General features: G+C 38.1%; 3 protein-coding genes across 3 annotated transcripts in view; all 3 read right to left on the bottom strand.

Moving 5' to 3' along the window:
* The window catches only part of LOC139976737 (dual specificity tyrosine-phosphorylation-regulated kinase 1B-like), a 64,012-nt gene extending 62,909 nt beyond the window's left edge, over window positions 1–1,103 (bottom strand). Inside the window, exon 1 of the mRNA XM_071985454.1 lies at window positions 740–1,103. The gene's annotated coding sequence lies outside the window, so the exon portion shown is untranslated. The remainder of the gene's footprint in view (window positions 1–739) is intronic.
* Window positions 1,104–8,258: 7,155 nt separating this feature from the next.
* On the bottom strand, window positions 8,259–18,731 carry LOC139977075 (rRNA 2'-O-methyltransferase fibrillarin-like). Its single transcript, XM_071986095.1, has 10 exons — window positions 18,610–18,731; window positions 17,422–17,499; window positions 16,379–16,609; window positions 16,054–16,107; window positions 15,230–15,324; window positions 14,115–14,285; window positions 12,848–12,980; window positions 12,113–12,225; window positions 11,226–11,371; window positions 8,259–10,472 (listed from the first exon to the last, which is right to left on the bottom strand). Exons 1-10 carry the CDS (start codon window positions 18,620–18,622, stop codon window positions 10,436–10,438), a joined length of 1,071 nt encoding a protein of 356 aa, XP_071842196.1. The 5' UTR covers window positions 18,623–18,731; the 3' UTR covers window positions 8,259–10,435.
* Window positions 18,732–19,763: 1,032 nt separating this feature from the next.
* Window positions 19,764–25,629, bottom strand: LOC139977077 (ubiquitin-fold modifier-conjugating enzyme 1). The gene is made up of 4 exons (XM_071986098.1): window positions 25,449–25,629; window positions 24,598–24,729; window positions 22,791–22,958; window positions 19,764–21,212 (listed from the first exon to the last, which is right to left on the bottom strand). Exons 1-4 carry the CDS (start codon window positions 25,569–25,571, stop codon window positions 21,123–21,125), a joined length of 513 nt encoding a protein of 170 aa, XP_071842199.1. The 5' UTR covers window positions 25,572–25,629; the 3' UTR covers window positions 19,764–21,122.
* Window positions 25,630–25,866: the final 237 nt, after the last annotated feature.

The raw sequence follows: 25,866 nt of genomic DNA, 5'->3' as shown, positions 1-25,866 counted from the left end.
ACAGTACGTTTTTCCATCATTATGACCATTTTTGCGGGTTAAACTACACAACATAATCATTAACTTTCAAGTTTAGTGTTTTTGTGTGCTAACTCAAAGTAATTAGTCCTTGGGTGAAAATTATCTAATGTATGATGCCGTCTATGTGACTGTTTTGAGAGAAGCTCTAACACAGTGACAGTGTAGCCTAATAATAATTTGCCCTTCACGGAAAAGTAAGTTCAACTATGTTGTTCCATTCGTGAACTAAATTTTCCTATGATTTGGTTTCAACTAAAAAATGATGATGAATTTAGACTATAAGAAAACAAGCCTTTGAAAAGACTATCATTCATAAATGCTTGCAATCAATGACACATAATTTTGCAAGCATTTGAAGTTACATGCTAAGGTAAATATGTACACATGTGAGTCACAACAGCTATGCGATAGCTTTGAAGTGAATCATGAGTGGGAATAAAATGTACTCGAAAAGGGGAGTTGTACATGAAAAGTAATACAAGAATTATTGTTTATCAATAATTAAAGCATGTCCTACGTTATATCATGACTTTAAAATTCGCTTCAACTGTAATTATGAGATTTAACCCAAACGTTGATTGGACGCGAGATAATCAGCTGTTCAAGTAGAAAGCGACAAGACTTACCAACGGTGGTTCCGCGACCATGAATAGAAAACAGTTTAGAAACTTGTTCAGAAAATTGCCAAAAGCTGATAATTTTTGAACAAAAGTCTTACCTGTAATTGACAGATTTCAACGAAGAGTATTATTCCAATTATATTCCAAATAATGTTTCGTTAGGATCCCCAGGGTCCAAGAAGTCGAGGGGTCACTTACACGATCCAGTTGAAATTTAGCGCGCGAAAATAGAATTTTAATAAGCACACACCTATAAACCATTAACGATTTTATCCATCTTATCGTACATCACTTCCCTTGTAACACGTATATTCCGAATTATAAGATCCATGACAATAGATTTCATAATAGACACAACATTTTAATCCGTTAACGATAAATATCATGAGGAATTCGAGGCCGCTATACTGTTATGGTGCAAATCAAACATGGCGGACACTGTGAATAGTTGTCGTCATACGTGCATACTTGTGACGTCCGGAGCATCGCGACTGCTCTCTCCATAGCAACCGTCAATCATGTATTATTCCACGTACTGGATAAGCCGCGCCTCTTTGGGGCTTGTTTACAATTGTGGTTAGTGCCTTCGTTTTGTTGAGTGTTGACGCAAGCCACGCCTTCTTTGACTTTTTTGTACTCGACTAATTTGAATGCAACGACATCCCGGATGTAAATACAACGTGAGGCGTACACTCCAGTTTTCCCGCGTTTTTAGCGCGTCCTTTTGAAAATGAAAATGTTTGTGCAAGCGGGAAAATCATTGAATGGGCAAGTGACACAAGTGTAGTCATAACGTGACCATTGATTCTTTCTTAGTTTGTTTACGCATGTATCGAGGAAGAAGCATTGCAGCTTTACACGTGAGGCGACATGTTTAGTTTAGACATAGAAATATATGGTCTAGCATTTTAGTATGTAGTGAAGCAACCACCCCCAATCAATCTACCCAAGTTTATGAATTGACATGAAGTAACAGTGTTAGTTTTACAACAAAAGAGTAATCGATATTTATATGTAAAACTAGGTCGGGTCCATTACAGCGGTGCACTGATCATGGTTGTGGAAAAGCTTACAATCTAATTTCGCCCGCAATTAGCAAATGACCAACCACAGGCATGAAGCAAACATATAAGCCTATATAAATGGGGTAAATTTATAAAATATTTCATCTTAAAGAAGAACCGTGTTATTCCTATCCCGCGCCCTCCCCAAAGGCCAGGACCTTCCTTAGTTTGTACTTTGTATTATAATGGGCATAAAAGCCAAGCTAGCAGCCTTTTTGGATGGGTCAGTGTGGGTGACGGGAAACTTGAGAGCCGCCTATAATTTGTCTAGAAATAAATAAAGTAGAGAAAAGGACGAACATATTATGTGGTATATTAACCACATAAATGTCAATGTAATTCCTCGCGATTATAGGCATAGCCTACGCTTGAAAAATCCCCACGTGGCCGGAAGTTGTTGGGGTATAACTAAAAGCTTCAAAACTTCCCATATTATGTCGTTAAAGTCCCATCCGCCCTCCAAAGGCTATGTGACAGGCAGGCGCGTAGCCAGGAATTTGCCAAGGGAGGAGCGAAACTGTAGATTCGGCATTGCAAACTATCTAAGCGTAGTGCCACCGGTTGGCGCGAAGCGTACAAGAAAATTTTGGCTGAAAATGCCTCCCAGATCGCTGGAAATGGCACTTCCCAGGCCTTGTAAGTTGCATCTTAGCATTTTCTCTTTTGAAAATACTAGCGATATCATAAAAACATTAAAAAAATTTTTTTTAAATAAGCTCAAGGGGGGGCGGCTGCCCCCTTCGCCCCCCCCTTGGCTACGCGCCTGGTGACAGGGTACGTTCCATCAAGGGCCCGACTCACGTACGTGAAGCCACGCTGACATTCCTATATTCTATTTGAGATACTGCAAGTGGCCAACATGTCTCCACATGATTTTGAATGTAACCCATTCAAGCATAGGCCTACGGGTTCCGATAAATTACCGTATAGCAAACTTAACTGATTGGCGATGTCCTTAATTACCACGGGTACGGCGCATGTGTGTTTACAGTATCATTCCTCAAATTGGAGTCATTTACCTTTAAGGCTTACACCATGTAATAGTTAAAGAACTGTAGACTTATAATCCTAATTAATCGCGGCATCCCATACCAATCCCCTCCCTACACACCCTCCTTTCACCTATACGCTGATCAACGCAGACTGTGCTTGATATGGTACTACAACGCAAAGGTTACTATTGTTTGGATGATTTAGCTCACCCCCCCCCCCACCCCTCTCCTCCGAACGGCTCACCTTCCTCTCGCCTAACACACACCTAACACCCTTCCCTCATTCGCACCCACCCTGCCCCTATCCCCATCAGAACTTTGCATGTACTCAACAAGCTAAGTTCTTGAGTACACCGTCATGGATCGCGTACTGTTATATATTGGTACGTTCTGTCTATTGTTTGGCTGTTGGTTTCTCATCTTGCCGTACTAATCACATGCATTAAGCCCAATTCTATATACTGGTGGAATATGACGATTGAAGTAGGCCCGTCCGCGTACGTAAATCTCCATTGAAAAATAAATATTTATTCGTTATTTTCAAGGTTCAAATAGCATGTATTGATAAAGTCCAAATCATTGGCCTTATCTTTTTACCGTCTTCTACTACAAAATTTCTTGTACCTTCAAGTGCGTAATATATATAGTCTGCAATTATCGAATTTCTCACATCGGTAATATAGGCTACTTTGGTGTCTTCTCGTGCTATGCAATTGCGCGGATCGAGCACAGTTGTTACATATATCAAAGTGGCTATTCTTACAACTGTTCGTAAGAATAATTTCCGATTACGCATGCGCGGTTGCTATTTTTATGACAGGAGTACTATTTTTTATGACCAGGAGTAACAGTAATTTCCGGTTAGGGTTAGTGTTAGGGTTAGGATTGGGGTTTAGGGTTAAAGTTAGGGTTAGGGTTACCCCTACTACATGCGCAGTTGCTTTATTTACTTTACTGCGCTTGAATTCACCCTTTGTCGTAAGAATAGTTTATAAATAATTGTTACGACTAGTCATAAGAATAGCCACGGCCTACATATATACCGGTATAGGTAGCGGCTGACAAAATATACACTGAATCCGACAAATCCGATACAAAATTTCCGTCCCCATCTCATACCCTAATCCACACCAAGCATATCGGAACCTGGCACTTTCTCACATGTTTCGAGACGGATTGTCTCTCTCGTTTCATTACCTGGCAATTTCTGGAAACAAAACGTAGCTGCCGTCACTATCACGTACCTTAATCCACCCACGCATATCGGCATCAATCTCTCACGTACAGCGAAAGTTGTGTCCGCCCACTTCCACCCCACCCCCGTCGTTTCAACATCACCGGAATAATGTCGTGGCAAATGAATAATTTTCGAGAACAAAAGGCAAAAAGCTACAGCAACCTACATGTACTGAGGAGAACCACCGCTCCCCCCCCCCAACCTCCCCCATGACGAGGATCCCTTTTATACTTTAGCAATCGTGATCGCCAGAAATCCATGGCGTTGATCTGTTGATTCTATAACGCTACTGACAAAATCTCATGAATAGGGCATTAATAAATTAATTCACGTTATTCTGCGATGGAACACATACTTTTATCACATGTATATATGTGACAACACATAGGGACCAGTCTGGCATTTCCTACAGCAGATTTTGTTGGGAGGTGAATATACTCTCCAATTAATCCTTTACATGTATAGTCTTTTGACAGACCAATCTCCAAATATTATAATATTTGAACTTATCTAAACAACTGCAATTGACGGCTCGTGTTCGCCATCATCTCATGGTTGTCAGGCCTGCCAATCCCGTTTATTAATTCAACTCGTCGGAAACAAATCCAAACTTGTATACAGTCTGTAATAAGCGTTAGCATAATATACATTATAGAGATGATCTACTCGCGCAAGCAAACCTACTCTCATCTCTGCAGTGACGTCATAGACTCGATGACGTCAACATTTTCTAAGGTCCAAAGTGAGTTGCTTAGAAACCATGGATGATGGGAATTCTTATGTTGCGTACAGAATGTAAGAAGACACTTTTATGTGTAACATTGATCACATATTTTCAGGAAAGAGAAAATGTCAGCGCTTGACTTTACGACAAGTGTTATAGGTACGGATGTGCGTAGCTCTCGCTTTACCGAGTAGCCGAGGTTGTGTTTCGTTATACAAAATGTGAACATTATTTTGTTTATATTCACATGACACGGTATTGTATTTCCCCTCAAAGAGTGAACGAAGCTCATCGCCTTTGGTTACCAAGTGTGACCATGACGTGTATAAAGAATATCTATATTATATCTTTCTACTTGCGAGGAACACGCGATACTCACCTTGTCCTGCACCGTCGTGATCACACGGTTTAATGCAGGTGTTGAGACGGTAAATCGAGTCCGGTTTTCGTCCACATGGACTATTTTTGGTGACAAGAAATACAAAAACAAGTAACATGTATGTCTCAATTTGCCTCTCAATGATGAAATTAAGACATTAGGCGCTTATCGTGTCCTCTTTCAGCATTTGAACGTTAATTAGCGAGCATTTTACAATACCATTCATAGTGTCAAAATACCTTCGCTAAGACACTTTTCCCATTGTGATATTGATCGCATTATGTGCCCTGAAACCAATTGTCACCTGTAATGACCTGTATTGTCATAGGATTATATATAGCAGAGCATAAAAGATTTACCAAAATGTTATCAACTCTAAAATCGGATTAAAGAAGTGTAAAGTCTCGTCAACAATGGCATAATGAGATAAGTAACAACTTGAACTAGCAGGGTGTATAACCCCGCAATTAGCAACAGAACTACATTACGTCCCTCCAGAAGTTTGTATGTAACTGCGGAAGCTAAAATAATGTGTAAAAGGCTTTGTATGTATGAGGCTAAATCAATGATAAAATTAAGCCTCTGAAGGCTTTTTAGCCTCTGAAGAATTCCTGCGAGGATCAGAACGTCAGACCAACTTACTTTTACACATTTCTCCTACACAGGCTCTCTAGTGGATAAGCAGTTTGCTAACAGTTTTATTTCATTTTGAAGCTAAAATAAGAATGATTAGGCTATTAAGTGTATATAGCCCTATCTTTGATATGAGAGTGTTATAGGCCCATTTCGTCAGTATTGGCAGAACTTTTCAGCATCTTAAAGTTGTTTAAATCAACAAAGTGCCGAAACGCCGGCACTGGGTTGGGGGAGGGGGGCTGGTTGGGGGATGAGGAGTGGGTGGTGGGACGGACTCATTCCCGCAATAATGTTCACAGCAATGATTTTAATATACAGGCTTTGTGCCACCGAAGGTGACAATGTCATCACGTCTGGATATCTACCCCTCCCCCCCCGAATCCAATCTTAAACTTGTCCAGTGGTCCATGAAAATACTTCCTGGAGGTTGTCATAGCATTAGTGTACGATATATCACATTCTTTCATCTTGGCAATCTGAGATTTGCTCCATTCCTGCTCCAGATAATTGGCACATTAACAACCCAATTCCACAAACAACATCCCTATTACCGAACTCTATATTATTTCATTACCAGGAGCGGATCAGGAACTTTAAAAGGAAGATAGTGGCCCTGAGGTCATTGAAGCCAACATCTGTGAAATGGTATCTGGGGATCGGCCATCCAGGAAAAAAACAATAACAACAAAACATTTAACTTCAAATAAAGCCATTTGAGGCACCTTTAAGGCTATAAATTATAGACTTATTTAAGTCGAGCCATGATGTTGAGCTATAACCACTTCCTTAAGGTTTGTATGTAACAGGGGATTGGGGCGGTGGGTACCACCACTCCCCCCCCCCCCGAGACACTCGTCTGATTACCAAGGAAGGCCGTAGGTTCAATAGTATTAACTTTTATGATTGCATCTGGCAACACGAAAGTGAGTGACATCATTACCGAAAACCTGTCTGTTTTCCTTGATATTTATAATTCATATACCCACAGGAAAAACACAATATTCTTAATACAAAACAGCCACTTTAAGTTGGACAATTTAGTATTGCTACTAACAGTCTCTACTGTACTTTCACGTGAGGCTTAAAAACAACCTTTGTGACAGTACTAATTCGAAAACGGGATATTCTCCTGCAGCTCAAAATATACTATATCTGAAACACGTTTGAAGCAAAGACTAAACGTTACTTATTTACGTCACAGAAGATAGAGTTACTGCACGTAAAGACAAATAACTCAATGTTGATTATGACGTAAACCTTTGGACGGTCATGTGACATGATGTCATCACAGACTACCGACTGTAAGGCTATCTTAATGAAGGGTTTGATTTGTGCTAGGTGCACAGAAAAAGGTGTTGGATTTTTCTTCAATAGGTAGTATAAAATAATTGCCCTTTATATCTTTTCCCTGAGTCATGCCACCTGCTACCAGAATATGCCTTTATATCAATCAGATGGTTATTTTTCCATGCAAAGACAAAATCATTTATTTTTTTGTCAGTTGACTGGTATGTGTGTTTGTGATTTTTCTGACCAGCTAGTTGGTATGGTCGGAAGCCAAAATTTTCTTATGAATTGTCACCCTCTAACATTACTTCCCAGCAGATCCCAATCAGTTCAATTTTCTTGAAGAAAGACAGGTCCAACATCCATTCAAAATTCACCATTTGGGGAGGGGTGGGAGTTGGGGAGGGGGTTGCTCTCCTCTTAATTTCCTGCTCTTCTTAGTAGTACCAGTAAAGAAAAGAAAGTAAGAAAATCAGGCATTTTTTTCTCATGTTATTATTGGTATTTTCTAGAAATGGATTAAAAAGAAAATTACACCTTCGAAATCTGAAAAAAAATCTGCCCGAGGAGAGGTTTCAAATATTAGCAAATTTTCTGTTTCTTTGGCTGGCATTTAAACGTACATACCTGATAAAATACCTAACAAGACTGCAGTCCCTGGAGTTACATACAGATATCATCCCTTCCATCTGCCCTATTTTAATATTCGTCTCATCATTCTCTACATGTTGATTAGCAGAAAATGGCCAGAAACCCATTCTTAGTTTTCTTGACCATCAATCACCCAGGCATGATTTCACATGGTCAGGCACCTACCCACCAAGTTTGAACTTGATCGGACTTACGGCCAAGGAGGAGTTCGTGACACACTGTTTTGCTCACTCACACTCAAACACTTCCTCACATTTCTGATGCGGGGGTTCAAGTACAATATCTCATACCCCTATATATTTACATGTAGGGAGATGAGATGATTAATAACATTACTAAATCAAGTTACATCAGTAAATCATATTAGTTAATGCTTTCAGTGACATCATCAAGTATATCTTTGTCAGTTATAAATTAGAGCGATCGTTTTCGTCAAACCACAGGGCAGACAAAAATTGTTTTACTACTACCCACGTCCAATCTAATTGCATAATTCACTATTAGGAAGTTACTGGTAAACAAGCCCAAACTCAATTTAGCAAGTATCCAAAAAATACATCTGCACAGAAAAATACTGGTGTCAGTGTTACGGTACGTGATACAGGCAATTTAGATGTCACCGTATTATCATGTATTTGAAAGCTAGCTTTGTGATTTTTTTTTTTCAAGGGAACAACATAAATAATTAACATGATTTTACAAGTATAATATGAACAATTAAAACCAAGGATTACTTGTCAATATCAGTTCTTCCTTTTAAATATCTTTCACTTAAAAACAAAAAAGTAGAAGAAAGAAACATTGCTAAAACTTTCTTCTACAAGTTTACTAATAATTAGCATTTTCTTTAGTTTATAAGTCGATGGATTTTTGTTTGAAATGTACCCCTTGTACCCAACAACTGTCTATGAAATGCCAACGGTCTCATGAAATATACGACCTAATAAATGTGGTTGACATTAACTGATATGTGACTGATTGAAACTCTAAATGTTGCGGTAGCAAACTGACGTGTACATGATGCTGCTCGATTTAGGTATCGTCTGTTCCCTAATTTTGGTAAGCACTAAAAAAAAATTGCAGAAAGGTTTAATCCCCATAGCAACACACTAGCCACTTCGATAAAGTAAAACTATTGATTAAATTCAGATCATCATCCCGTAGGCTAAATGCCAAGTCGGATCAGCAGATATGACGTTCCAAAGAGATATGTATATGGCTGTAACAATGTAAAATGTGCTTCATGTTGTCAGGTATATCGATTACAGCAGCAACATTAATGTTTACATTATAGACGTACCATACAGACATGGACGTATAGTACATGGACATATCCTATAACACATGGACATATCCTATACCACATGAACTATCCTATTAGTCATGGATATATCCTATAGCACATGGACTATCCTATTAGACATGGACATATCCTATAGCACATGAACTATCCTATTAGACATGGATATATCCTATAGCACATGGACTATCCTATTAGTCATGGATATATCCTATAAAACATGGACATATAGAACCTGGAAAATCCTATAACATATGGACATATCCTATAACACATGGACTATCCTTTTAAACATGGACATATCCTATAGACATGGATATATCCTATAAAACATGGACATATCCTATAAATATGGAACATCCTGTGTAACATGGATATATCCTACAGACTTGGAATATCCGGTATGATGTGGATATATCCTAAAGACTTGGAATATCCTATATGACATGGATATATCCTAAAGACTTAGAATATCCTATATGACATGGATATATCTTTCAGAACTGAATAACCAAAAAGTGCAAAGATCTCAGAGGGTGTTGGATCATACCCAAAACTTTATGATTGCTGTTAAATTCAAGCTGCTTAGAGAGTGCTATATATATATATATATACAAAGTGAATTAAGTTGAACTGTTCCCTGCACTCAACTATCTCAACATTATTTGTTACAACATTTACCGTAACTGACCATTTGCTCAATACCAAACCCCGCAGAGATTTGCCTTGTGACTTCTGGGATAATTTTCATGTGGTATATTTGCATGCAGAAATGTGCTAACTGCTGACCCTTACAACAGCCCATTTATGTCTGGTTCCGTCCTCAATATACAACGGTATGTTCTACTTAAATATGGAAAAAAGTCTTGTAGAATTATGATCATTCATCTGTATACGACCTAAAATCCCAAAAGTTGAAGAAACTACGCTTTACGCAAGAACAAAACACAGCAGACCTCATGACAAATGGCAAAGCTGCAAGACCACCCTAAACCCTCGACTTGGAGATGACTGCACTTATACAAAATCAAGATAACATCATTTCATCCCAAAAGAGCGTTGTAATTAAAAGAGAACTATTTACAAAGTCACAATGATTTAAAAACCATGAAATGACTCGATTCGTTTGTCTTTCTTTCTTTTCCTGCAAACTGTCAAAGTTGGTGACCAATAAGTCGAGTCAAAAAACATATCTTGCAGCAATTTCGTATTGATTACTATAAAGTCTTTGTATATTAAAAGCTGTTGCATGGACAGCAGTGTCATCTGCTCGTCAGTACTGGCCGCCAAATGTTCATAACTCAATGTGACAGAACCGAAACAAAATGCTAGCCAGATGGGGTCACAGATACCTTTGAGAAGTCTGACACAAGATAGTTGTGGAGTCGTAGCTCGATTGACCTACAAATAATTACCAGAAGGCACGGTATGATCAATTCAGTCTGCTGCCCTCCGTCACCTGTTTTTCTTGCAACCTGAACAGAAGACTCCACAACAACATTTGGATGACGGTGATTTTTTTATTTATTCGTCTTCATCTTTTTTCCCCTTTGCTGGTGCTCTGTGAAGAGGGACAGAGAGAAAAAGCCATTATTGATCGAGGATTAATAAATACACATGATTAATTCGATCATCAGAATAAATAATTACAGGCTTGTCAGATGGTCCTAGAAATCTACCAAAGACTCTCCTGTTACGGCTGACAAGATGATAAATTTTGATTGGCGAATAAACGGTAGTCAGACTGTGCCTTGTAAACACGAGAAATGTCACTGGACGACCAACTTCTGCGCAAAACACCTCAGTCTGATCCTAAGTAATGATTACATGCAAATCAACAGTTCGGAGATGAAAATGCTACCAACACTTTTGAAGAACATAAGGTTTCGATTAAAAGAATTAAAATTTCATTTTCACATCAGTATAGGCTAGCCGTCATTCAAAGCCCATGTAAAAATGCACCCCCTCGTCTCGTAAGACAAACCAGTTCTAAGAAAATACAAATAAAGGATTCAGCCTGTTTAGTAATACTTAAATCCAAGACTTGTGGCAAGTACAAAGTGTACTCAAATTCTACCATAGTTGCCTCTGATTGTACTCAACCTCATGGCTTTGTACTAAAAAATCATTTTGAAAATTTAGTACATAGACAAATAATAAGGGATTAAGTATTTGTACTTTCACATACAGCCTTGTACTCATACCAAGGGGTATTCTACTTGTGCTTGTACTCATGCTGTTGTACTTGAACTCTAAGTCTGGAGCTAATGAACATTTCTATCAAGAAGAGAAGATATTTAGGTAGCCTTCTAACCTGTATGTGCCTACTACTACTGCGTGGTCTCTTTCGTACGGTTCTAACGTCAGTTGTTCCTCTGGTTTCAGCTGCTCTGATCGGAGTTTCTTCACCTCACCTGCAAAAACTGCCTCTGGCTGTGCTGTTGAGTCAATACAGTTGGCCTAGCATGGGGGCAAAACAAAATAAAGAATATTGTTATTTACTGATAGCTAAAAACAAAAGAAAACTAATGTTTATTAAGAGCATTAAATAATTGATACAACTAATTTATTTGTGACAGGCAAATCTTTGCCTAATATCAACCTGATGTCAATTTGCCTTTTCTCTTCAAGAAACTTGCAGTGTTTTTTTCAGTGATGTCACAGTGTTGTTACAATGTACAAAACCACAACCAAACATGAACCAGTGCATAAATTATGTATTGAGAGCCAGTAAATTTTGACTAGCACAAATTCTCTTACAGTCTGTAATGAACTGTAAGATGCATGGAGGATCTCGCTACTTCAAATTTTCAGATACATTAACTTTAGTATTTCTCTACAACGGATAAATTTCCCCCCGCACTAAGAAAAAACAACAAGAAACCCTGACATAGATTCTGTTACACTGACAGATGCTCTATGCATTCCAAGCTTTCTCTCATTCTGTGACTTGACCTCAGAAACTGTCCAGGTAACATTTTTTGGCTGCATATTTACTCCAATGACTGTACATTTCTGTCAAATATTGTCATTCATCACCAAAAAAAAGAGAGACTCCAATCTTTTGTTTAACGCAGTGGCACTTTCTTGCCAGTAACTTACGTCCACCTCTTTGAAGTCTCACAAAAAAAGACACTTTTGTTTCAACAAAATGATGCTCCAACCCTGCCCATTTCATATCCTCTCATGATTATTACTTACTTTTATAGAGATGACAAAATGTCCGAGGTTTTTAAGGAAATGGTGTGCATTGATGGCCACTATTCTAGCCTGGTCTGGTTGAGCTACGTCTGCGAATATCGTATCCACCATACCTGTCAGAATTAGAGAAAACTTCAGCTTGATATATCTAGTTACCAGAATTGTAAAACATGCTGCAATTCAAAACCCTTAGTAGAGTTGACCACATTTACCCCACACTTACCGACATCAAGCTCGGGTATGCACGAAGGGTACACTTTATCCAAATCTGGGCATGAATGTATCGATTCTTTCCACTGCACAACGATATTAAATGATCAGAGGTACAAGGATATGAAAGGAGTTTACTGTTTTGCTCTGTCTGACGCTTCTAAGCTAACCATAATGTAGCAGAGAAGTAACACTACTAGAGCATAATAGTCAATTTGGTCAAGTTACAAAAACAGACCTTGAGTTGTTGTTATTATGCAGAGATACAAAAACCCAACCAGGCAACACAACAACACATCACAAACGGTGTGAACGGTGAAAATGGAAAGATCTCGACAAACTGAGCAAATCTGAGTTTCAGCAAAGAAGGAAAACAAGAAATCCTGACATCACATGGAAACTAGTGTTTTCATTGTCTATGCATTTCTTGACACCAACAAGTTCCTTTTGTCTGCCAAATGTCGAGATGTTTATGAAATGGAGCAACAAGATGATAAAAGAGGTGGTGATAGTGACACTACTTACCTACTAACATTCTGTATTTGTGTGGATGTCTGGCATCTTCTATGATGGGAATGATATTTGTTCGTTTCTTAGCTACATTGATAAGGTCACGACCTGATCTGTGGGAGAATTCTACTGCATAGACAAGTCCTTCCTGGCGACGAGAGAAAACAAAACCAACATTATAGGGTTTAATTGTCTCCTTTGGATACCGTTTCAATACCGGTTGCATAGTAGTATGTAGTTTGCAACGTATGGTTCATTCAAAAACATTTAATAATTTGTAAATTAAATTCATATGCAGCTTTATACAATATTCTTTTTGTTTCATTTTATTTTCTAAAAAATATCACCATGGTTATGTCCTAATATGAATGTTATACTCCTTATATGTATTATTGTATTAATTCAAGGAAAATGTTAGTGGGGATTTGATTTTAGCCAGTAGATTTCTTATGCACTGGCTGAAATTCTGGGCAGTAATGTGTCGATTCTTTCCACTGCACAACGATATTAAATGATCAGAGGTACAAGGATATGAAAGGAGTTTACTGTTTTGCTCTGTCTGACGCTTCTAGGCTAACCATGATGTAGCAGAGAAGTAACACTACTAGAGCATAATAGTAAATTCTAATGTCTATGTCTATGAAACCCTTATCACTTTGAACTAACAAAGGGTCAAATTTACAAGTTTTGCAGTAGCGTCAATACCTTTTCTGTCAAACCTACCAACCTCTATCATCCCACATATATGATGATACAGAAGCAAAGTACATTTAACTCCCCGAATGACAAGTCACTGAAGTTTTCTCAGAACTAATGCATAAAATTTACAAACCTTCTCTCCAAGTATTTGAGAGGCAAATCAAGTTTTGTTTTATATTCTCCACCCTTGTTCTCTAAGTTATTCTCATCTTTTTCCTACAATGTCATACTTTCTGCTACATTGCTATCTGCAAGACTAGTCGAGAGCGTGGTGGCCAATTGGCTAAGGCGTCGGCCTCGTGATCCAAGGATTGCTGGTTCGATTCCTGCCTAGTTCATTACGTTGTGTCCTTGGGCAAGATGTTTTATCTCAATTGCCTCTCTCCACCCAGGGGTTAAATGGGTACCTGTGAGGTAACTTGTCATTGGGCGCAGTATATAACCGCTGCCGACTGGAGGGATTGTCTCTGGGACAGGTTATCATTGACCAGGGGTAATATAACGTCTGTAAAGCGCTTTGAGACCTATCGCTGGTATAAAGCGCATTGTTAAAAGCAAATATTATTATTACTCCTGGACTCACCGGACCGACTATATCTGCAACATGTGATACTGTGGTACCCGAGGCTGCTCCCAGGTAGAGTACTTTAGAACCTGGCTTCATGTGAATGTTGTCTATACCGCCCAGGATGGCTGCCGCCAACTTTGAACGGAAAGGATTCCAGGCACGGTACTCCACCTTGTTCTCACCGTCCTGCCAATGACAAAAAAGAAGACCCAAGTTATTATTAATTATCATTACTATTCAATACTTTACCATCATTATACATTTACTCATATGCCATACCAGCCAGTGATAGCATACTCATGGGGATGACCAGATACAAGAAAACAATCTGTGTAGTCCTTAATCCACCGGAAACTGATTTAAGTGGGCAAAAGGATTGCAAGTGAATCGACACTAACTTACAAGAAAATGTGCATTACACCAATTTCTTTTGGACATTAAATGGTTAACAACTCATAGATTAGGCTTACCTTAAAGATGGCAGCCAGATATAGCATAAGGGATTACCAATTATATGTGTGGAATATTACATCATTTAGATTGACCAACACAAAGAACAGCTATAATGTAGATGTGACATATCAACTTCAAGATATTGAAATTTCGTACCACATCTATAAAATCTTCAAGTACAAGTCAAGTACAAATCAAGTACAAATGCGAGTCAAGTACAAGTGTGGACCTAACCATGATTTTTTGAAAAAATTTCCTTTTCTTTCTTCCTTTGGAATGAGCTTAATATTTTGATCTTAAGACAGAAGAGAAAGAGCAAAATTTATAAGAAAACTAGACAGATATCTATGGACCAAACAGACAAATAACATACTATATATATTATAACATACTGTATGCATAACATTGATTATACACTGAGCGTAAATCACAATGTTCAAACCAAGCCACATTACAAGAAAAATATTTCCCATGAAAAGTACCCAAGTCTACACACACACACACTACATATGCTACCACATGCAATGTTAAGTGTGTACCGTATTTGTTCATGATAATCAATTATTAAACAATGACTCCTCTTAGTGCCAAGGTAATTTCCTTCCAACACCTCCAACAATATCACCTCAGACAGACGGATGGTCCGTCTGTTCATCAATGTTACTTGGGCCCCTTACCTGTACTGCTATCTTCTTTTCACCATAAACCTCATTGCCAGGGACCAGATTCAGCGTCACAAGGGCATCTTCTTTGCCTCGGGCAATAAACACTCCTGAAGAAGGGAGACAGAATGCTATACATTGCAACTTGCTACGACAATAAAGACATTTATGAACCCGACTTTACACATACTTCTTTAGCAGTATGTACAGTAGTGAGTAACTCATCCAGTACTGCATCACAAAATGCAATGCAAATGTTCAAATTGGCTATACAGGAGCAACGATGTACAGATGTTTTGAACACAGGAAACTTGATATTTTACAAAAAAGAGGCAAAAGTAAGACCCTTCAAAACTGCATTTAACTAGCATTGTTATTTAGTCCCTGATGTATGCATTGCAATAAAACTAGTATTTATTGATAAAAGACAATTTGTTCCTTTTTTCCTTTTTTCCTCAGTAATAGCTGCTTTTACATGTGAGAGCCTGGAAGCAATCTGAAGAGTGACAGGTTTGATTATGCATCATCAAAATGATATTGAATGTGCCCAGCAAATCATCTGTAGCAAGCAATCCAGGCATTCAATTGCTTGGCTAGATAGATGACTGGGGTTTAATTTCTGCTTGTTTTGACACCTCAGAGCCCATGTTTGGAGCGGGGAGGTAACACTAGACAAGCAGAGCTCATCAAAAATGTACGATCTTGGACCCTATGTAGGCATTACTTCAAATGGTTGTTACTATTCTTTAGTTTGGAGCGAGTGGCTGTTGGGGGCGGGGATGGGGGTAGGGGCTGTGTTCCATGCCAGCCTCTCTTGCGAGGTAATTATAGTTGCTTACCTGAAAGACGATGAGGCTCCACATAAACTTTGATTCCACCTCTGAAACCTCCACCTGTAAAAGGAACAGTGAGAATGAAGTCAATGTATGGCTACTAACACAGATATCAGATAGACATACCACTATAACCAATTAGCTGAGTAAAAACTGAGATATTATAAACAATCAAACAGTAGTTAATTGAAAAGATTTCCATTTATTGCTAAGTTAGTTTGATACCCACCAGAGCAATGATTCAATTTTATACAACATACTAGGTACTTGAAGAAAAGCTAATGTACAGAAACTCAGTGGTTATGGGATAGGGTGCAGGGTTGTTACTTACCTCTGCCACCTCGTCCTCCACGACCACCACGACCTCCTCTACCTCTGCCACCACCACGGCCACCACCTCTATCTCCAAATCCACCTCTACCACCTCTTCCACCAAATCCACCTCTTCCTCTAGGGCTGAAGCCACCTCTCCCTCCACGAGGACTAAAGCCACCTCGGCCCCCTCTGCCTCCACGAGGGCTGAAACTGTCCCTTCCACGAGGGCTGAAACTGTCTCTTCCACCTGATGGATAAAAATGGGATTTTTTCGTTTGTCTTCATTTACAAATTATTTATCAAATATCAACAACAACACGTTTTTTCCTTGCAATAGTATTTCATTTTACAGATACAGTCGTCAAATCACCCCTGGCGAGTAGAATTTTAGCTCTGGCTGAATACAAAATGCACTACAATTGACATTTTTGTGAGTGACTCATGGGCTAGTCAAACCCCAACACTAGCAAGACTATTGTTACAACAAACATTACACGGAATGATTAAGGAAGTACACTAGCGAACTTGAAGCAAGTTACAAACTTGTTAACTGATTTTTGTCAATGACCAATCGAAATGGGAATTAACTGTGGAAAATAGTTCGCTATCTGCACATGCATAATGTTTGGTGTCAGAATACCAAAACACTTAAGGTGACCAAACACCTAAATTAATTCTTGAGGCATTTTCCACATGCAATGGGTCATAATTTGCAAAATGTATAATTTAATGAGTTTTGAGACAAGTTTGCTGTTATTGCTGCCATGATTTCTTGCAAATTTATTGAATATTGCATTTTGGCGATTAGCTTTTTAGTCACTGTTGCCAAATGGCGAATTCTTTTGAAAATATTTGTCGAGGCCTGATTTTGCTTAAGGGGTACAGATTAAATTATAAAATTGAAGGAGTTACACAGAGTCCTCACACATACCAAAGAACCAATCTCCAAACCATTTGGCATCTGGCGACCAAGTGATATTGTACCACCAAGACATGACCAACATACTATCTTCAGACTCAGCCTTGACAAATATTCTCAGATGAGCTGATTCTACTTACCTCTACCACGGAATCCACCACCACCTCTGCCACCACCTCCCCTGCCACGACCTCTGTCGCCACCATCAAATCCGAGTCCTGTTTTGAAAGAGAAGTTTAGTGGTTATGAAGAAGATAAGAATTTGACAAACAGCTAATGTGCATTTTCACCTTTATCATGCAAACAAAAGCAGATGCTATCCAAGAGATTCTGGGGTTCTTCGGGCTTTCAGTTTTTAAGGTCATCAGTAGTGTCTCTAGTAATTTAATGCTTGATCAAACATTTGTCAATCACCCTCAGCCCCTCACCTACAGCCTATCTTTATTTAACATGTAAGAACCAGCAAATGAAATTTTGAAAAAGCCTAATGTTGAGCCTCTAAAAGGACACATTTTGGTCTAATTGCAGACAACGTGGCCAACCACTTCAGTTGCGTTAATCCCCATTAAACTCATTAATTTAAGTAAGGAATTGGAGAGTGAGGTAACTCAAGGTCTATTGGATGATAGGAATAGATTCTGATAACATATTCCATTGAATGGGCAACCAATTTGCTAGGATAGATCTCTCATGTGGCCCTTTCTTCTGTAATTGTACCAACATTTCTGTGACTTTTGCCTAGGCCTACGGTGGAAGTTCCTTATTGTCACGCTCTATTCATACACAACAAAATATCTATGACATTTTACAAAATTAGCACATTATCAATGTGTACTCCCATCAAGCATAGTTTTTAATTTGGGTTAGGCCTGTTGTTGTCTAGTTGTATATAGCCTAAAATTAGGCCTAGCCTAACTTAGTCAATAAGTCTAGTACTAGTAATTGGAAACTATTGCCATAGGCCTACATCTCCTTACACAGTTCCCAGCTCCAACAACAAACGAGGTTGGCATCAGCCATTATTATCAATGCTCATGTTTCAAGTTTCCCACTGCTTAGACCAAACCCTGACTTAGGCGTAAGTTGCACAGACCAATAGAAACACTAACATTCTAAGTTAGCCTAGCCTAAGTTAGGCTATACTTTGCCTGTGTAACTGTCAGTAGCCCAATGCCTAGGCTAGTCCTAATTTAGGCCTCATGTTAAATATCAAAAACTTAGAAATTAACTATCACGATTTCACTCACTTTGCGACAAACACACATGATATATATAATGTTATTTGGGAGAAATTGAACTACTCTTTAATGAAATACATCATTAATTACCAGGTTTAACCATAGCTGCGTCTATTTCTTTGCGATTTCTGCTCCGTTACAAACCAGTGTAGTAATAGTCTCTATTTATACACGTGCTCTCCATACGCATGCATTCTATCTATCCTTATCTGCATGTTTACGATAACCAACACAGCTGACACGTTATAGATGGCGCTATGCGAGAAAATTGAGAAGGGTTGACTATGATATGCAAGCGCAAACAATGAAAGTTATATTTCGAAGCTGCCCGCCCTGTAATCGAAATGGATAGGAATACTGATGAACATATTACTGTATTATAACACTGTATTTAGAAATGAACAGAATCGACTTGTAAAGCATTACAATTGAGATGAGGATTTCATGTTTTACCTGAAACTACACCACTGAAGATAGAAAAAGGGTTGTTGAATGGACTCGTAGTAGGGGTTGGTGAATGGGGGAGGGGGATTGAGACTTGCAACTTGCAAGTTGTTAATTTGGCAGGAGCTACTAGGGGTGTTGCTGCTACAAGGGGGGGGGCTAGTATCAACAGCCACTGGGGAGGGGGAAGAATGGGGAAGGGCTAGAATTGGGGAGGGGTACAAAGAGCTATATATGGAACTGCAACCAAATAGTGAGACCAGATATAAGAGTGAAGACTCAAGAAAAGTTCCTTTTTTATTTGTGAGGATATTTTATATTTTTCCAGTCTTGTATAAACTTATTGCTACACCACTGAGCCTAATAACAGTTGTTAAGGATTTTTTTTGGGGGGGGGGGCAGGGGAGAATTGTGGAAGATGTTTGGGAAGAGGGACTTGACTACCAAAAGAGCTTATTTAGTGGGTTGCCACAAAGGAATTGCTAACTGATAGGGGCTACAAGCATCAGCACACAATAAATGCTGCATTTGGAGGGGGAGGGGTTACCAGGAGCTCCACTCAGGAACTGCAACTGAAGGAGAGCCAGACCTGACAAGACTGGAGAAGCAGGACTAACACTGTAACATGCAATAGAATAAAAAGACATACTCGTACATTCCTGCTGATATATATGACGACTCCCCAAAACAAAACCTCCTTCCATTTAGATTTGAGATGATACCCCCTGAGATTGACTTTACAGGATAGAAGCACCACCAAGAGTGTGGATCAATACCACCATCCTCTAAAGAGGCATGTAGTGGGGGGGGGGGGAGGGTCTGAGACAAATGTTGTTGCTATTGTAGCTACATCAAAGTTGTCATGAAGCAAAGGAGGCAGAGGGATGGGTCACCTGGGTCTGTTTCCCCTGGTTGCGATAGGTCTTAAAATTTTTATAATAAAACACACTCTAAATTGCACGTTAGTTTCAGTACATAGTAAACATCCAGATATACTTACAGAGCAAAAGAAAAGAGAAAATTCTTGGAAAATTAATAGTAAGAAGCCTACCATCATCCATGCATATGTTGGTAATCTCAACGTACATTTAGTGTAAAGATTTAAATGAACACAAAATGATGCATTGGAAGAATGACTTTGGAATAGACTAGAAACTTCCGGCATGGTTCTTAAACTTACTACAGAACATAACCATAGTAAGCCAATAACACTTTCGACATATATATATATATATATATATATTTCTATATATATATATATATATATATATATATATGGTAAGGCTATGTAACTCTACACCCTGTCAAATGACTAATAACCATAATCCATTTTGTGACCACCATACTCACTACCTTCAACCCCAGTTTGACTTTCCCAACTGAAGCTGAGTCAAGATCTATGTTACAACAAGCACCTTGCTTTACTCACTTGGTAACATTTTAAGCAAACCAAATACGGTTGGAATCATGGACTTATTTCTATTAATACTAAAAATTGAACTTCTGGTGTCGTCGGCACTCGAGACACGAATATAGAGATATGTGAGTAGTTACTATACTATTTGTCCTATGTCAAATCTGTCAGCCAAATAATAATGTTAAACATTATCAAATGCTGAGAAGAGTGAGTTGTTAATAAAAAATTAATTTCATGATCCCATGTTAATTGTTGACATTTTTACCAATTTCAAATTTGTGAAATCCACTTTATTAACTTTAAAATTATAAATGTAAGTCTTTGGAACATTTCTGTATATTTCATACGTTGATATGCTGTGTAATTTGTTGTGTTTTGAATTACCATGTTTACAAGAGAATGCTACATACATATACACCCACACACAATCAACATCTCATAGATTCCTTTTGCCTCCGGCAAGGAATACAAAATCTATGTAGACCAGACTCACAGGGAAGTAGCAGGTCTCAAAATTACTGATCCTTCTTTAATATAAATAATGACATCTTCAGACTGGATCTGTACAAAACCATCCATTCAGTAACATAGCCAGTGTATCTCATGCAGTAGAATTTTTTCTCCAACTAACAAGGCTATCTGTTTTTGACCGTGTTTTTTTTATCAAGAATTTTGTAAACTCTGTGGGAATTCCCCGGAAACCATGACTCTTTCTCATTATTTCTGGTTAAGAAAAATTGGGTCATTTATCTTCACCATCCTTCTCATCTTTGTGCCTAACCAGTCCTTTGCTGATGAGATCTGGAATTTCAACGGCTAACCAAGGTCCGAGCTGGAAGAGAGGAAAAAATGAGATCGATTTTCAATAATTTTATGAAAACGACACAAACATTTATGGAAATAAGATGCTGTTACTGGTTTCACAAAAATATCTTAAAGGGTGCCTTTAAGCAGAAATGTTAATCTTGGTATGTGAAAGTAGACAACTTTGATTCCTAGTTAAGGTTCTATAGCTATTAAGGTTCTCAAGCTAAAATTCTGGATTGCTCCTTTTAGCCTGCAGACATGATGATGTGGTCTCCTCAGTGCTGGCCTAAATGCTAATTATTATACATTGTTTTACAAATTCCAATAAATAAAAAGTCCAAACTCAAACATGGTCTTCTAACTTCCTAACTAAACAACAGAGCACCCTAAGATGACAATCAACACCATTTGTCCTCTACAAATTTTTAACGTATTGTAAACATGTCATTTGAGGACATCAATTTGTCTTTTCATTGAGTTTCATGTAGCACCTGAGGAACTGATCTATCAGTCTGTATATTAGACTGAATAGACCAGTCACTTTAACTGTTAATCCTCACTTGTGTAGAGGGTCATTTCTCCAAAAATAAAAAGCATGATGAAAATCCAACCAAGACTGATAGCAGTGAGTTTGAATAAGTCGACAACAAACATATCAAACCAAATCTTCTGCCTAAAGTCATGATTTAATCTTAAAGAATTAACCAGAATGACACCCATCCCAGTAGTACCTGATCATCATAGAAAATTTCTTTTAGAATCCAGCACTCAAACAGGGAACAATTTATCCTGTTTTGGTCATCACACATTATGCATAATGGGTAGACTACTATATAAAATTGCAGAGATGTACAACAGTATTTGCACACAAGAAACTTTGAAACTTCAGGGCCTTCAAAACTGATACACAGAAGCGGGACCTTCAATTATTCCAGTCAATAACATTCAATAAACACCAGTATTTGCACACAAGAAACTTCAATACTTCAGAGCCTTCAAAACTGATACACAGAAGAGGGATCTTAAATTATTCCCAGTCGATAAACCTTCGATGTTAAACGCATCTTTGCACCAAGAGTAGAACTTGTAGCCAAAGGGTATTTCACTGATACACATTGGAAAATTCAATTGAATTTTGCATACAATTTTCTACTTCTCAGAGTGGGATAATACATGTCAATATGAATACAAGTTACCGTCATAGGGACATAGTGCATTTCACATCCCCTTGCATTACAGTTGGAACTCACACATTCCAAGGGGAAAACAATATTAAATTGAAAAATAAGGAAGAAGAACAAAAAAAACATTTTGTTGACGGTGCGGAACTTATGACATCACACCAGTTTGCTTCAGCTGTGGTACAAAATGTGACTTTTTCAACTATCAATGTCTCAAAAATGCAATGTAGAACTGAACTGGAAATTTCACCAGGATGCTGAGAATATGTTCCTCTTTTCATGAGTTAAAAAGACAAAAATTACGTTCATCCCGGACTAACATTTTTAAAATCAGCCCTCTTTAATGCACATGGGTGTATTTGTGTAACTGAACTGGAAAAACCAGCAAAACAAAATTCACATCACAATCTGATGCTCCTTACCCCGAGTGCCATCGCGTGACCAATTCCAAATTTAGGAACATTTTTGGCCCAGAGAGGCTTGAAGTGATCTGTGAGGCAGATTTTGCCTCCTCGATACATTTTAGCAGTTTTCCCATCTAATTCTGGAAGGGCTATCTCAGGTGAAGTTGCTGGATAAGTCACAGGAATCTGAAAAGAAGAAAGCAAAAATACACCCGGATGTAAATTATGTTTAAACTATGTGTGATGGAATCCCTGTGTTCCATACAGTGTACAGTAATTAAAGTTACACACACTATGTGTGATGGAATCCCTGTGTTCCATACAGTGTACAGTTATTTAAGTTACTGACTCTATGTGTGATGGAATCCCTGTGTTCCATACAGTGTACAGTTATTTTTAAGTTACTGACACTATGTGTGATGGACTCCCTGTGTCATACAGTGTGCAGTAATTAAAGTTACTGACACTATGTGTGATGGACTCCCTGTGTTCCATACAGTGTGCAGTAATTAAGTTACACACACAATGTGTGATGGAATCCCTGTGTTCCATACACAATGTAGCCATGAGACACTCCTGGACTTTAATAATGGGTCAATTGACTCTATTCAACTCGGTACACCTGAAGTTTAGGAAGCCTTTGGTTGTTGCTGTACTACAGTTCATGATGTTGTAAAGTTTGCTACTGTAACACACACCACAATAATTTGCAATTTTAAACTTTCCATAAATCTGATGATCTTTTTCTTAAACTAAACTGATCATTCCAGAAAATTGGGAAGTCAAGTTCAGTGACTATTGGTTACAGCACACTGCCCTCTTGCTTTTATTTTTAAATTTTACAAGGTTAAAATTAACACACGATGCCACTTTCCTGAAGTGGTGAAATACTGAATTTAACAGTCTGGGTGTTTTTTGTTTACCACATCCTTGAAACTTAAAAATGTAAACCTTACTTCCTGATGGAAAAGGTTTCATTGTACATTTTTTTTTTAAATGATCAGTTCTTCTGATCCACTATACAGTTGAATTCTTTCATAATTGAAAGGATTAACTTATAAGTTACCTTCATTTCAGTAACATGATCCCGATGCTCACTAATCTGCTAAAGTGAATTGCTTACCAATGGATGAATTGCTGTTCATATAGGCAAAGATGTACAGCTGTGATTGGACACAGTTAGTTTATTAAAAAAATATATTTAATAGTTATAGGACAAATATCATACACTCAAAAACAAAGCTACACAAAATAAATTATTCTGAAATTCCATGTGGGTGGGTTTGTACATGCGCACAATATCGAGCCAACCCTTTAACGGCTATTGCGCATATGTGTTTTACTATATAAATTGAACCCATGTTATGCTGTCCACTATTGTTATGTAATAAAAAATAATATAATAATATACAAAATTTATAGAAAGCACCACTACATCCAGAAACAGTCATCTGCTCAAGGTGCTGCACAAAGTAAATCCAAATGGCATGCATGCCTTCTGTTCAATACAGATCAAAGCAAAGCTTTGAAGGAGACTGTGTCTTTAACCTTCCTTTAAAGAAGTCTACTGAAGTTGCAGTTCTAAAGAGTTTCCAAAGATTTCGAGCAGACAATGCAAAGAATGAGTTACTCCCCAAAGAGAGAATTGCTTGTAGGATGAACCAGATAATTACTAGACTTTGAGGAGCATAGATTGTGATGAGGTGTGTAGACGGAAGAAATAAGACTGAAAATATATACATTCGGGTGCCAGGCCACGCAAACTGCTGTATGTCAGAAGCAGGAACTTGGAGGATACACAGTAATTCTATGAGAATTTACTTACATCAAACTCAATTTCAAATTCATATTTGAGTAGGTCTTGTATATGCCAGCATTTTCCAAACCACCTGGTGCCATCTTTACTGGATTCTAGTCTAAACCAATCATTGTCCGCAGCTTTGTTGTTTTCAACGTACTAAAAGAGAGATGTGAAAGGACTCATGACATTGAAATGCATCAGTTGGTGATTCTTTGAAGGTTTACTCCCACGTAATAAGTTAAATCTACCCATACCCCCCCCCCCCAAAAAAAAATCCAATTGGGAAAACAAAAGTATATAGGCCTATCCCTAACTACCATTGGAAATTCTTATATAAAATATTTGTATGGTTCTTTAAAGAGAATAAGTGTTATTACGAAACATTTTAGTAAGACAAGGATTGGCCAGTTATGTTCACACTTCAGTATTGCCTTTAAATATCCTAGATAGTCAATTAATTTGGTCACCCATCCATGTGTAAACTAAGACAAGCATCTTTCAAGTCCCCCCCCCCCCCATCTGCCTTCTCCCTACATGAATGACATACTGCCATTCTTTGCTGTGAAGTGATAGGAAAAAGAGCCGACTGTAAATACAATTACTTACAAGCCTGTGGACGTCACCGAGATCTACCTGATTATAATGTAGGACCTGTTTAGTATATATCCTTTTAGGCTTACATAATATAGTTCTTATTACTAGCCTATTTTATTCCTACATTGGGCCGTAAATACTATAAATTACTAATACTATAAAAACTATAAATTAATAGATACTAGGCTCACCCCTACTTAGACCTATCTCAATCACGTTCAAAAACGTCAATCACACTACGGTTCGAATATGAAACTAACCAAATAAAACTTTTAAATTACTTTGATAAGCGATAAATATTCTTCTTTCAGTCTTGTCGGCCACAAATCTTTGTCTCGGGGTCCCGCTTTGGTCTTTAGGAGGGGAATACCACTCAAGGTCTTCTTGGTTGCTGCATCTACCATATTGTCTTGAGTTTAGGAGCTGCAGACCACCGTCATGTGTACCAGTATTGTAAATGTAAATGTTGAAAGGGTCAAATCTTAGAAATAGAATGACCTTTCAACTTTGACAAATTAATTATAAACATTTCGAATAAAAACTTTTTTTCGATCTTTTGGCTAAATTTGTAGAAATTGTCTTATATATTTGTCCCTTATGCTTAATTAAATGATTATAATATATAACAGGAGTATAAATGATGAGTGAAAATGGCTTCTGAACAATGAAAGCACGAAAAACTTGTTGTCCTAATTATCA

The sequence above is a fragment of the Apostichopus japonicus genome, chromosome 12, assembly GCF_037975245.1.
Source record: "Apostichopus japonicus isolate 1M-3 chromosome 12, ASM3797524v1, whole genome shotgun sequence".
NCBI lineage: Eukaryota > Metazoa > Echinodermata > Holothuroidea > Aspidochirotida > Stichopodidae > Apostichopus > Apostichopus japonicus.
The sequence above is the reverse complement of the archived record's forward strand: the minus strand, read 5'-3'. Positions and strand labels throughout refer to the sequence as shown.